Below are 14,741 nucleotides of genomic sequence, written 5' to 3'. Positions count from 1 at the left end.
AGAACAACTGGCCCACAACACAAACTAAATTATATTAAATCACAGAATAAACACATGAAAAGTAAAAAAAACACAACAACAAAAAAAACACTGTGAAACTGAAGTTCCATCATACACCTCTCAAATCCTAATTCTAGGTTTTGATATAAAATGTGTTTACTGGCATTAATCTGCTAGAAAAGCAGCACATACCCCAGGTTCAGCTTTCTGTCCACAACCTTCTGTGAAGGACGAGATCTTACTAATTTGTGTTCCGCTTCATCTTTGCCTTTCCACTTTCCAGGTAGTTTCAGGATTAAGCCTAAAGACTAGGCTGAAAACTTCCTCTTTACGCTTATATAAGTAGTGTAGTATATTTTCTAACATGAGCTTTAACATTTAATTAATGAGAGAAAGACAGAGAAAGAAGGAGAAACACATTTCAGTCCAACTCTAGCTCATAATGTGAGTTTCAGGGATGTATGTTCGTCTGTGAATCTGAGTTGTTCCAATCATAATTATACAGCTTGTGCAAGTGTCATATCTTTGCTGTTGTATTATTTATGAATTTCCTTGAAATAAAGGTGATGGCAAACAAAATATATATATACATTGAATCTAGTGTAGAAGCAGATTTTTGAACATCTTTTTGCTATATGTGCATTCTAAATTTTGGCAGTAGGACCCTTCCTCAAAAATCTAAAAACCACACCTCTAATCTGAGGCAGATTCAGGCCGTAAACTAGAGGGTTATTGATAGGGGGAATGATCAGATACTCCAAAGATAAAACAATTGTCATGATCGGATTCATTTTATCTGCCTCAAACCGAGTCAATGAAAGCTCACAGAAGAGAGAGAAAGAAAAGGTCATAAATGTGACAATGTGAGGCAGGCAGGTTTGTAACGCCTTTCCTCTGACTTCAGACGAGCTTCTCCTGCAAACAAGCAGAATACGCAGATAGCTGTACAGGACAAAGAACATGGGGATGAAGATCGATGTCACAGTGATAAACTGACCTGCTACATTGTTCAGAGTTGTGTCCACACAGGAGAGCTGAACCACAGGCCAGTTAGAACAGAAAACCCTGTGCAGTTTATTTCCACATAACGGTAATCGAACAGTAAGTGACACACCGAAGCCAATAGCAACAGCAGGGTAGAGCACGGCGCACATTAGAAGATGTGTCACCTTCTTAACTGTCATTTTACTGTGATAATGTAAAGGCTGGCAGATAGCAACGAGTCTATCGTAGGACATGATGCTCAGAATAGTCAGCTCACATGATGCATAGGTGTAAATTATATAGATTTGAATGAAACATGAGGGACGTGAGGTCAAATGAGTGTCAGACAGAAGGTCAGACAGAAACCTGGGGAAGAAGCCGGCCGAGCCGTACAGAGAGTTCAAAGACAGACTGCAGATGAAAATATACATGGGCTGATGCAGAGACTTCTCCAGGATGACTGTCACAATAATGACAGCATTAGCAGAGATTATAGTCATGTAGATCAACAGACACAGAATAAAGAACAGATATCTGAGTGACCCATAGTCTGCAAACAGAGTGAACTGAAAGTATAAAGGATTCAGGCTGCCGTTCCTCTTCATGTATACCTAGCACAGGACAGAGTGGTGGAAGACAAAGCCAAATAAATAGAGTAAAGAATTAAATAAAGGCTTAAACTTTTTCAAGACAATCTACAGTATTATCACATTTTTTGTAAGTGACATGAAAGTGAGAATCAAGGTGTCCTTTTCTTACCTCCTGTGTTTAGATAAAATACAAGTGAAAACATGCAGAATAACCAAATATACATAAAAGTTTATCATTGACTTATTACTATTTATCATTCATTGCCAAACCATGCATATGGATAACAGATCAAGCAAAGTCAAAATATTTTTAAATAAAGTTTAAATAAAGGCTACAAATAGACTGATGACTTAATGCCTCCAGCTACATGACACATACAGTTGTTATACTCATGTTAGTCATAGTACTGCATAATAATCATGCGTGTGCACTACAAATGAAGAAGGAAATCTACATATCTACTAAAAAGATCCACAAAAACCGTCAAATATTAAGTTTTAAGCTTCAACCAACTTGTGCTCATAACCAAAGCTTCCAACCAGCTTTTTGAATGAGAGCTTTGATAGATTCAGACGTCTCCCCTGAAATAAGCCAGACTAGAGCATTTGTGGAAAATGTATCTTTGCTGCTGCAAGGATACAAGCAGCAGTGTCTAGAGGCAGGTTCCAGAGGGAAAAACTACGGTGGCCCTGAGAGCTCACATTGCTGCAACTTAAGAAAACACATGCAAATACACAAAACACAAGCAAACTGAGAAAACATCTTCATCAATTTGACAACACCAGCATTTAGAAAACGTGCTGCAAAGACCACAACACAACAGAAGTGTTTCCAGAGGACACTTAAAAGTGATGCACACGTCTGGACACGCATGTGATATTATGAACCTGGTCTCACAGGAATCCGTGAAATAGCCACGGATTCGCTTAAATCAAAATCCGTGGAATAGCCACGGAATAACTCAAATTTCCGTGAAACTGACACAGATTTCGCTACAATGCAAGTTAATGACAGTCATATCCCGTGGCTATTGGTTTGTTCCAAGTCACGAGACTTTCAAGGTCCCGGCGGTCAGAACAAAAAACATGGCGAACAGTTCTCTCATTTTTAGTGAATAAATCAATATTTTGATTGATTTTTTTCTGCATAAAAATGGATTTTGATCACATTTCTAGTGAGAAATATATGTTTTATTTTCTAAATATTCACTCAGTGAATGTACATAATCACTTTGTATGTTGGAATAGCCACGGGATATGACTGTCATTAACTTGCATTGTAGCGAAATCCGTGTCAGTTTCACGGAAATTTGAGTGATTCCGTGGCTTTTCCACGGATTTTGAGTTAAGCAAATCCGTGGCTATTTCACGGATTCCTGCAAGACCATGTTGGATATTATCATGTTATTTCAAGATAATGATAGATTCACGTTAATAGAAGTGAAATTATCACGTTATTTCATGATAATGTTATTTTTATGTTATAACGTGATATATAGCGTTAGCCCGCTAGCCCATATCAATCACATTGCAGTTAAACAAATCAAATAAATGAATGATACATGTTTTAGTTGTTCTCTCTCAATGGCACCGAGATGGTCTTGGTCTTGTTAGCATGCTATCGATCGCTGGCTAACTCTAGCACACTATCGATCGCCGGCTAGACATGTGCATCACTGTTAAGTGTCCTCTGGAAACACTTCTGTTGTGTTGTGGTTTATTTGCAGCGCCTTTTCTCATTGTTTTGTGTTGTGGTCTTTGCAGTGCTTTTTTTTATTTCGTTGTGGTCTTTGCAGCTCATTTTCTAAATGCTGCGCTTGTGTTGTCAAATTGAGACAGGACTAGAAGAGAACAGTGGTTAAGGCAGGAAGAGAGAGATTGGATGCACAGAGGGTATGAGAAAAATAGGATGAACTAAGAGAAGGTTAGCAGAGGGGATGAAGACAAGCCATGGAAGGATAGAGAAGGGAAGAAAGAGTGGATAGAAAAGGGTGAGAGAAAAGAGAGGAAGGAGAAAGACTGGAAAAAGGAAAACAATCTGAGAAGGAGAGTGAACACAGAGAGGAGAAGAAGAGGAGAAGGAGTTGGGTGAAGATGGACATGCTTCAAAGGAGGTATGATAAGCCATTCAAACGACTTGGTTGTGATACACGAGCAGGCCTGATCACCCTGACGGTTATCATAATCATAATTGTCGCGCATATTCTTTGGTGAGGAAAACAAGAACAGAAACAACAATCAACAATCACTACCAAATTACTGAGGGGGTTCCCCTTTAAGACGCAGAGGTAACTAATGGGTAATTGGAAGGAAAAGGAGAGGAAAATTTTATTATAGACTCTCTAAATGCCCAGTTTCTATATACCTTAGAGAACGGTATAACAAAAATGTCTCATGAGACTAATCATATATTCAACATAGCTGTCCTGTGAGGTATACTATCCAATTGATTATCTTATTTCGGCCTATTGTATAATATGACACAATATTATAAAAAAAAAAGCGTAAATTTATCTTCACAGGTAGACCCCTTTAAAATGATATACTGCCCAAACAAACAGTTTATTTCAGGTATTCTATTCTATATGGCCGGCTAGTGCCGGGGTTTGATAGTATTATTCTTATTGTTTTGATTTAAGATTAATTGAATGACAATTAACTAGCTTCTAGGGGTGTGCCATATCGTATCGTTCACGATAATACCGGTATATTTTTTTTATGGGTAAAAAAAATGCATTTGCATATTGGCAACATGCCCTACTTCTTGACAAAGTGGCATAAGGATTTCCTATTAATTACCTAGACCTTGGCAGCCCGCCAGAGTGCTGCTCTAACGTCACATTTCAAGCTACTGAAAGTATATCTACACTATTCATAACATAAAGTTATTTTGCGTTGTGTCTCTGCTCAGCAGGGTCTGTCACCCGTCAGTCAGTCTAAACCCGACCCACCACTCAGTCCTCCTCCGAGACATGCGCATGCATTCACACACACGCACTGAATATACCGAGCTGCCCTCCCACTGCGCTTCAAAACAAGCACCTACCTGTCTGTAATGTATCAGTCCCGTCCCCTCTCTCTCTCTCTGTGCGTCTGCGTGTGCGTGAGCCGATCTAAATACTGTCAACATGTCCTGTCAGAGGTCCAAATGGTCCAAACACACTGTTGCATTGTGCCGTTCGTTAGCCGCAAGCTAACATTAGCTAACAATTAAAGTTGTTTTAATCACAAAAAGCTACTATTAATTCCTGTCGCTTCACAAATGCAGCTTTCAAAATAAGAGCACAGAATCCACCACAGAAATTACAAGAAGACTGTCAAAATAAGATGCCTTAAATAAAACATAGAAGAACCTTTATTCTCCTTTACAATAATTAATTAAAATAGGCAATGATGTGTTTGTGAGGTGTTTGCTCACATTTAGCTCTCAAAGTGGACGAGATTGATCACATTGTACTATAAAATGTACAAAATTTTCTCCCAGGGGGCCCCCAGACCCCCTAGAAGGTTATTTTTTATTATTATTCGCCAATACTCAAGTAAGTAATTTTTTTGTATTTGGCAACTGTTGAGATTTGCAATTTACACTACATTTAGATTTATGATTGATTTTTATTTTGTTGTACAATTTTTATTTATTTATATGGACTACAAAATAATTTTCTATATATTTTTCAGTATTTTTGATATCGTCAAGAATATCGTTATCGCGATAATACTCTGAAATATCGTGATAATCTTTTAGGGCCATATCGCCCACCCCTACTTACACCTAAATTGAATTGAATTGAATTGGCTCTGAACTAAAAACAACCAGGTCACCATTTTTAGTTGAGGTTTATTGTTTGGTCACTAGAAGTCACCATTTTCATCATGAGGTTATTGTGTTTGCTGTTGAAAGTAATAATGTGTTTGCAAAAAGTGTTGAAAGATATGTTCTACCTGCTAAGGCTAACATACAATTAATACATTTCATGTCTATTAGTTAGAAGCTAAAATGTATACTGTGGTGTGTTAACATTGATATTTCTCCTGACAGGCTTTGTGAGGACATCAGACTCAGCACACAATACACATACAAGAAGGGAGAGAAGACAGTTAGCAGAGAACAGGCACACAGACACCCAGCCCTTCACAAGACACTCTGACCTTACTCTGACCTTAGGTCATACATACACACACTCAAGGAAACTAGCAGGCGAGGAGGAAATGGCAGAGATAGAGAAAGGCCTAGATCCTTTTGAACTCACGTTAAAGGAGTGTAAAACATTAGAGCAGAAAACTTTTCACCATCTGACACTTCTACACATTGGGGACAACAAAAACAAAATTGTCTGATTAATGTTATTCTCGGAGTGCTACAATGTATGATAATAATTGCAAATAACTGTTTGTTAAACTTAATGGGAGTGTGATCACATGTAAAGTTTAAAAACACATAGACTCACATGAGGGGAGGGTTAATAAATGTCCTAGAATGTCAATAGGCAATTTCACATCCGAGCGAACAAATATTGAATGTGGGGTTCCCCAAGGTTCCATTCTTGGGCCTCTTCTGTTTAACATCTACATGCTCCCACTAGCTCAGATTATGAATAAGAACAAATTATGCTACCACAATTATGCAGACGACACACAAATTTACATAACCATATCACCAGGTGACTATAGTCCAATTCAAACACTAAGTAAGTGCATTGAACAAATCAATGATTGGATGTGCCAAAATTTTCTTCAATTAAACAGCGACAAAACTGAAGTAATTGTCTTTGGTGCCAAAGATGAACAATTAAAAGTCAGTGCAGAGCTTAAATCTGTTATGTTAGAAACCACACACCAAGCCAGAAATCTTGGTGTTGTCATAGACTCAGGCTTGAATTTCAAAAAACACATTAAATCAATTAATAAGTCAGCCTATTACCACGTTAAAACATATCAAGAATTAAAGGGCTTATGTCTCAGCAAGATTTAGAAAAACTTGTCCATGCATTTATCTTTAGTAGACTTGACTACTGTAACAGTGTCCTTTCAGGGCTTCCAAAAAAATCTATCAGACAGCTTCAGCCAATTCAGAACGCTGCTGCTCGAGTACTCACCAGGACCAAAAAATTGGATCACATCACCCCAGTTCTGAGGTCTTTACACTGGCTTCCTGTCACTCAAAGAATTGATTTCAAAATATTAATGTTGGTTTATAAAGCCCTAAATGGTCTAGGGCCAAAATATATTACCGATCTGCTGATACGTTATGAGCCATCCAGAGCCCTTAGGACGTCTGGGACAGGTCTACTTACAGTCCCCAGAGTTAGGACTAAACAAGGAGAAGCAGCGTTTAGTTTTTATGCACCAAATCTCTGGAACAAACTCCCAGAGAACTTGAGGTCTGCTGCAACTCTCAGCTCTTTTAAATCAAGTCTGAAGACTTTTCTGTTTCCATTTTAACCTGTAATTTTTATTCATTCACTTTTTTTTTTTTTTAATTCGCTTTTAAATGTCTTCTAATGTGTTTTATGTATTTTAATCTTGCTCCTGTGAAGCACTTTGAATGTCCCTGTGTCTGAATTGTGCTATATAAATAAACTTGCCTTGCCTTGCCTTGCCTAGAATGATACAATATAAATTGGAAATATAAAGACATAAAATTCATCTTATAAATGAATTGCCTCCGCATAGGTTGTCTACCAAAACTATAGAATATACTATAAACAGGTTAACATGTCTAATGTCTAAAAAATGTTGATAAATGGCAGGAATGGTGAATGAAGGATTTTTCTGTGATCCACTTAACAACAGGAGTCAATAACTTAACTAAAATTAAGATTCACAGGTTGGAGAAAGATGGCCTCAGACCGAGGTGAAGACATCTGATGAAGATCACTCCCCGCTTCCTTTTCAATTTGCTACACCTGCCTCAATGGCTTCAGCAATAACCTTCAGCACCTGGTCATGTCTCCATCGGTACTGTCCCTCTCCAAGTGCCTTGGAACAGCTGCTCAGAATGTGCTCCAGGGTTCCACGCTTTGAGCACAGCGGGCATGCTGGTGTTTCTGCAATACCTGGGCTGGGAAGCTCATCATACACTGCCTGTATGAGGAACTTGATCCGCTGTGGTTCGGCTTTCCACAGATCAGCCCAAGTCACCCTCCTCTCGATTGCGTTGTCCCATCTTGTCCAAGCACCTTGTTGCCTCATTCCTACTGCCCTGCAAGATCTTTCCTCCTCAACTGCTGCTCTCACCTCCTCCTGGACTAGGCAACGCTCATCCTTCCCTTTCATGGTGCCACCATAGGGAGTTGCAAAGGACCCCAGTCCAGCTCTGCCTCTTGTCACCACTCCCACCAGCCTTTTGTGATGCAGCCTTGTCTCTGGTTGTCGAACAGCCTCCTCTGCTTTCCACTTCCTACCTGTCCTCACTTCAATCCCTGCTTTGGCACCATTGGATCGCTTGAGTCCTTGTACTGCAGCACTTCGACACCTTAAACTCCTCTTCCTAGGACTTAAATGGCAGTTGGAGTTTGTTGCGGTGTCCATACAGTGCGATGTTACTTAGGCTCCTTGGTAGACCAAGCCATCTCCTTAGGTGGCTGCTGACCTTCCTCTCCAAGGTCTCAACTGTTGAAATTGGCACTTCATAGACGAGAAGTGGCCATAGGATCCTTGTGAGAATACCATGCTGGTACAGCCACGCTTTGAATTTGCCTGGCAGGCCAGACTGGTCCACTGATTTCAGCCAGCCATCCAACTCAGTGCATGTTGATTGGATGGACACTGCATCCCTCAAGGTGCTGTCGAACACCTTGCCCAAGCTCTTAACAGGCTTCTCAGTTATGGTTGGGATAGTTGCACCTGCAACGCTGAATCGGAACTTGTCATCCACCTTTCCTCTCCTCAGCACCATTGATCTGGACTTGGCAGGCTTGAAACGCATCCGCGCCTACACCATCAGCTTTTCAAGTCCCTGCAGAATCCATCGGCAGACTGAAACTGACTCTGTAGTGACTGTGAGGTCATCCATAAACGCCCTGATTGGTGGCTGGCGTTGAGCTGTTTTCATCTAAGGCCCTCTGCACTCTGACTCAGCAGACTTTGTGAGCATATTCATGGCCAGAGAGAACAGGATCACTGAGATAGTGCACCCAGTGATAATCCCGATCTTGTGCCAGCTTGATGTCACTGCTCCTGAAGAGGCCCTCATTCTGAAGTTGCTGTAGTAGTCAGCAATGAGGTCGCTGATCCTGCTGGGGACATGATGTTTTGTCAACGTGAGCTGCACCAGTTTGTGTGGTATTGAGCCATAAGCATTTGCCAGGTCGAGCCACAAGACTGACAGATTGCCCTTGTTCTCTCTTGCCTCTCTAATTAGCTGTGTTACCACTCCAGTGTGCTCCAGACATCCTGGCATTCCTGTGATTCCACCCTTCTGGACCGATGTGTCAATGAAGCTGTTCGTTCCAAGGAAGGCGCACAGCCGGTTGGAAACAGCGCTGAAAAAGATCTTGGCTTAGACACACAACAGGGAGATGATGCGGAACTGATCTATCTGCCTGGAGTTCTCCTCCTTCGGAATCCAAACCCCCTCGGCAACTCTCCACTGTGCTGGAATCCTGCCCCTCCTCCAGATGACTCGCAGGATCTTCAACAGGCGCTGCAGGAGTTTAGGACAGTTTTTGTACACTTTATATGAAGTGCCGCTTGGTCCTGGAGCAGAGCTTGCACGCGCTTTCCTGACGACCTCCTGCACTTCCTTCAGCTGCAGCTCTGACATATCGAACTCCACCCTCGGCTCAGGGGGATTTATCAGGGTGCGGCACTCTCCCAACTCCTGCTCTCTTGCTGGGTCGCTGTAAGTGTGCTGAAGATGGTGGTCTATCTCCTCCTGTGAGCAAGTCAGCTTGCCGCTTCGCTTCCGACCAAGCCAAAGCGCTCCTCGTCTCCTGCCTGCTTGTACCGACTCTTTAGGGTCTTCATCTCCTGGCTGATGTTATGTATTCCAACCTCCCTTTGGTTCTTTGAGCAGGGTCCTTTTGGAAAGGTAGAACTTTAATACCTCCGAGGGGCAGAATCCACAGCAGAACTACTGCAGTTGAGTCTTACAGTGGGTTCTGTTCAGGGAAGGTAAGGTAAGGTAGAACTTTAATATCTCCGAGGGGCAATTTAATTTACAAACAGTAGTATTAGACAAAAGACAGATAGCCTGGGTATACCCATACTGCCTTGCACCCTCGATTTCATTTCGAATCTGCAGGCAGTCTGAAATCTATGGCCGTTTCTTAGCCCTGTTTTATGGATCCAATCACAGAACGGGGAGGGACGGCAAGACGATGACGCATACTACTCAACAGATGGAAGCTTGTAGTTTTGTAGTTTTCTTATGGATCCAACATGGCTGCAGCTGACGTGAAACTCTCTTTCAATCTAGCTTAAGGCGTTTTAAATAGTTTAGAGTGAAAGTTGATTTTAGAAGAAGAACAAAGTTTGACTTTACACTCCTGTTTCACCACCAAAAAGGATGTTTTAGCCTTGCTTCCGACAGGATTTGACCAAAGCCTAATCTACAAACTAGCCCCGCTACCGCTCACTGCTGTAACGCCGATGATCTCGCTACGAGTCGGGGGACAGCGTAGCCGCCCAGAGACCCGCAGCAACTCGTCTATTGACCATAAATCAGTGGATGTGTGGCTGAATGACATGAGGGGGGAATAAGGCGTAAAAATAAATCTTGCGGAAAGCAAGAACTGGAGAAGCAAGGCAGCAAGCAACACTTCTCACAGACACACACACACACACACCAACACTGCTGGTAGACTGTGAGCTGAAACTACAGAGCAGCCAGAGTCAGAACATGCTGCAGAAAAAAGTTGCAGAAGCAAAATTGAGCATTTTAGTCTCAAAGTAGAGATGGGCTGGTCTGTCTTTATAAACATAAATTTCTGTCGCTCTACATACATCATCTGGTATAACTGATACGATTGGCTAAGAGCTACCTAGAGACGCTTTTGATAGACATTCATAGCGGCCAATAAACAGCTCTGGAGGATCGTAAACCACGCCTCCTCTACGGATAAATGAATGGCTGGTGTCCAGACTAATCTCATTTGTGATATAGTCTTGCGTTAGCCAGGCTAAAATGTAGCAGGACTAAATAAGCATGATGTCCTGACATTATTGCTTGTAAAGAGTGGCAATAGCAGATGGGACAAAAGAGAACCTGGACCTATTTGTGCTGCATTTAGGGAAAGTAAACCTTCACCATGAAGGAAGCAGCTGGCACTCAGCATGCAAGGGGTTAATAGAGTCAGAAACAATGGTCTGAGCCTTAGAGATGAGCCTTTCTACATATAGCTGATGAAGATTTTTAAGGCAAAGACCAGTTATTTTACAACTCAGCCTGACCATTTTACCCAGTTTGTTTTTGTTTTTAAGACTGAGATGTCCAAACCAAGAGATAACATTAAAGGAAAGTACAGACTCAATAAAAGCAGAAAAAAACATTTTGTAGTCAGTAGTCAGTCTGCTCCCCTGAGAGTCGGCCTGTTGTTCACAGACATTACAGTTTGACCATCTGAGAAAATACAACACTCTGCAAATATTATTATTTATTCTCTTTAATTTATCAGAAATTGGTCACAGGGTCCAGAATTTGGTGATGCCCACTGCAGGTTTATTCAATATCTTATTTTACTGTAATCTAATGTAATAAGATTGTATTACAATAACAAAGAACAACTGGCCCACAACACAAACTAAATCATAGTAAATCATAGAATAAACACATGAAAAGTTTAAAAAAAAAACCCACTGTGAAACTGAAGTTCCATCATACACCTCTCAAATCTTAATTCTAGGTTTTGATATAAAATGTTTTTATTGGCATTAATCTGCTAGAAAAGCAGCACATACCCCAGGTTCAGCTTTTTGTCCACAACCTACTGTGAAGGACGAGATCTTACTAATTTGTGTTCCGCTTCATCTTTGCCTTTCCACTTTGCAGGTAGTTTCAGGACTATGAGGATTAAGCCTAAAGACTAAGCTCAAAACTTCCTCTTTACGCTTATATAAGTAGTGTAGTATATCTTCTAACATGAGCTTTAACATTTAATTAATGAGAGAAAGACAGAGACAGAAAGAGAAACACATTTGCCAAAATGTTCACATTTGCTCTATAGTTTCAGCTCACAGTCTACCGGCAGTGTTGGTGTGTGTGTGTGTGTGTTGCTTGCTGCTTTGCTTCGCCAGTTCTCGCTTTCCGCAAGATTTATTTTTACGCCTTATTCCCCCCTCATGTTATTCAGCCACACATCCACTGATTTTATGGTCAATAGACGAGCTGCTGCAGGTCTCTGGGGGCTCCGCTGTCCTCCGGCTCGTAGCCAGATCACTGGCGTTACAGCAGCGAGCGGTAGCGGGGCTAGTTGGTAGATTAGGCTTTGGCCAAATCCTGTCGGAAGCGAGGCTAAAACATCCTTTTTGGTGGTGATAAAGGAGTGTAAAGTCAAACGTTGTTCTTCTTTTAAAATCAACTTTCACTCTAAACTATCTAGAACATTGTCTACAGCTAGATCCAAAGAGAGTTTGGCATCTGCTGCAGCCATGTTGGATCCATAAGAAAACTACAAAACTACAAGCTTCCGTCTGTCGAGTAGTACACGTCATCGTCTTGCCGTCCCTCCCCGTTCTGTGATTGGATCCCTAAAACAGGGCTAAGAAACGGCCTTAGATTTCAGACTGCCTGCAGGTTTGAAATGAAATTGAGCGCGCAAAGCAGTATGGGTATACCCAGGCTATCTACATTTAACAGTGAGCGACAATTTGGAACTGTAGTGTTTGTACTATTGCACTTGTATGTTGTACTTGTATGTTGTGTCTTTTGTGTTATACTACTGCTTGTAAACTAAATTGCCCCTCGGAGATATTAAAGTTCTACCTTACCTTACCTTACCCGAACAGAACCCACTGTAAGACTCAACTGCAGTAGTTCATAATTATACAGCTTGTGCAAGTGTCATATCTTTGCTGTTGTATTATTTATGAATTTCCTTGAAATAAAGGTGATGGCAAACAAAATATATATACATTGAATCTATTGTAGAAGCAGATTTTTTAACATCTTTTTGCTATATGTGCATTCTAAATTTTGGCAGTAGGACCCTTCCTCAAAAATCTAAAAACCACACCTCTAATCTGAGGCAGATTCAGGCCATAAACTAGAGGGTTATTGATAGGGGGAATGATCAGATACTCCAAAGATAAAACAATTGTCATGATCGGATTCATTTTATCTGCCTCAAACCGAGTCAATGAAAGCTCACAGAAGAGAGAGAAAGTAAAGGTCATAAATGTGACAATGTGAGGCAGGCAGGTTTGTAACGCCTTTCCTCTGACTTCAGACGAGCTTCTCCTGCAAACAAGCAGAATACGCAGATAGCTGTACAGGACAAAGAATGTGGGGATGAAGATCGATGTCACAGTGAGAAACTGACCTGCTACATTGTTCAGAGTTGTGTCCACACAGGAGAGCATAACCACAGGCCAGTTAGAACAGAAAACCCGGTGCAATTTATTTCCACATAACGGTAATCGAACAGTAAGGGACAGACAGAAGCCAACAGCAACAGTAGGGTAGAGCACTGCGCACATTAGAAGATGTGTCACCATCTTAACTGTCATTTTACTGTGATAATGTAAAGGCTGGCAAATAGCAATGAGTCTATCGTAGGCCATGATGCTCAGAATAGTCAGCTCACATATTGCATAGGTGTAAATGATGTAGATCTGAATGAAACATGAGGGACGTGAGGTCAAATGATTGTCAGACAGAAGGTCAGACAGAAACCTGGGGAAGAAGCCGGCCGAGCCGTACAGAGAGTTCAAAGAAAGACTGCAGATGAAAATAAACATGGGCTGATGCAGAGACTTCTCCAGGATGACTGTCACAATAATGACAGCGTTAGCAGAGATTATAGTCATGTAGATCAACAGACACAGAATAAAGAACAGATATCTGAGTGACCCATAGTCTGCAAACAGAGTGAACTGAAAGTATAAAGGATTCAGGCTGCTGTTCCTCTTCATGTATACCTAGGACAGGACAGAGTGGTGGAAGACAAAGCCAAATAAATAGAGTAAAGAATTAAATAAAGGCTTAAACTTTTTCAAGACAATCTACAGTATTATCACATTTTTTTGTAAGTGACATGAAAGTATCAATCAAGGTGTCCTTTTCTTACCTACTGTGTTTAGATAAAATACAAGTGAAAACATGCAGAATAACCAAATATACATAAAAGTTTATCATTGACTTATTTGCCAAACCATGCATATGGATAACAGATCAAGCAAAGTCAAAATATTTTTAAATAAAGTTTAAATAAAGGCTACAAATAGACTGATGACTTAATGCCTCCAGCTACATGATACATACAGTTGTTATACTCATGTTAGTCATAGTACTGCATAATAATCATGTGTGTGCACTACAAATGAAGAAGGAAATCTACATATCTACTAAAAAGATCCACAAAAACCGTCAAATATTAAGTTTTAAGCTTCAACCAACTTGTGCTCATAACCAAAGCTTCCAACCAGCTTTTTGAATGAGAGCTTTGATAGATTCAGACGTCTCCCCTGAAATAAGCCAGACTAGAGCATTTGTGGAAAATGTATCTTTGCTGCTGCAAGGATACAAGCAGCAGTGTCTAGAGGCAGGTTCCAGAGGGAAAACCTATGGTGGCCCTGAGAGCTCACAGTGCTGCAACTTAAGAAAACACATGCAAATACACAAAACGCAAGCAAACTGAGAAAACATCTTCATCAATTTGACAACACCAGCGCAGCATTTAGAAAACGTGCTGCAAAGACCACAACACAACAGAAGTGTTTCCAGAGGACACTTAAAAGTGATGCACACGTCTGGACACGCATGTGATATTATGAACCTGGTCTCACAGGAATCTGTGAAATAGCCACAGATTCGCTTAACTCAAAATCCGTGGAATAGCCACGGAATAACTCAAATTTCCGTTTAACTGACACAGATTTCGCTACAATGCAAGTTAATGACAGTCATATCCTGTGGCTATTGGTTTGTTCCAAGTCACGTGACTTTCAAGGTCCCGGCGGTCAGAACAAAAAACATGGCGGACAGTTCTCTCATTTTTTGTGAAAAAA

General features: G+C 40.9%; 2 protein-coding genes and 1 pseudogene across 2 annotated transcripts; all 3 read right to left on the bottom strand.

Moving 5' to 3' along the window:
• Positions 1 to 644: 644 nt before the first annotated feature.
• LOC131971181 (olfactory receptor 4E2-like) lies at positions 645 to 1,589 on the bottom strand. Its single transcript, XM_059332501.1, has one exon. The coding sequence runs from the start codon at positions 1,587 to 1,589 to the stop codon at positions 645 to 647; it is 945 nt and encodes a 314-aa protein (XP_059188484.1).
• A 5,877-nt stretch (positions 1,590 to 7,466) lies between these two features.
• Positions 7,467 to 9,782, bottom strand: LOC131971180 (uncharacterized; annotated as a pseudogene).
• A 2,919-nt stretch (positions 9,783 to 12,701) lies between these two features.
• On the bottom strand, positions 12,702 to 13,646 carry LOC131971178 (olfactory receptor 4E2-like). Its single transcript, XM_059332500.1, has one exon. It carries the CDS (start codon positions 13,644 to 13,646, stop codon positions 12,702 to 12,704), a length of 945 nt encoding a protein of 314 aa, XP_059188483.1.
• Between the last annotated feature and the right edge of the window lie 1,095 nt (positions 13,647 to 14,741).

This window comes from Centropristis striata, chromosome 5 (assembly GCF_030273125.1).
Source record: "Centropristis striata isolate RG_2023a ecotype Rhode Island chromosome 5, C.striata_1.0, whole genome shotgun sequence".
Classification (NCBI taxonomy): Eukaryota; Metazoa; Chordata; class Actinopteri; order Perciformes; family Serranidae; genus Centropristis; species Centropristis striata.
This window is presented reverse-complemented; position numbering and strand designations above follow the sequence as displayed.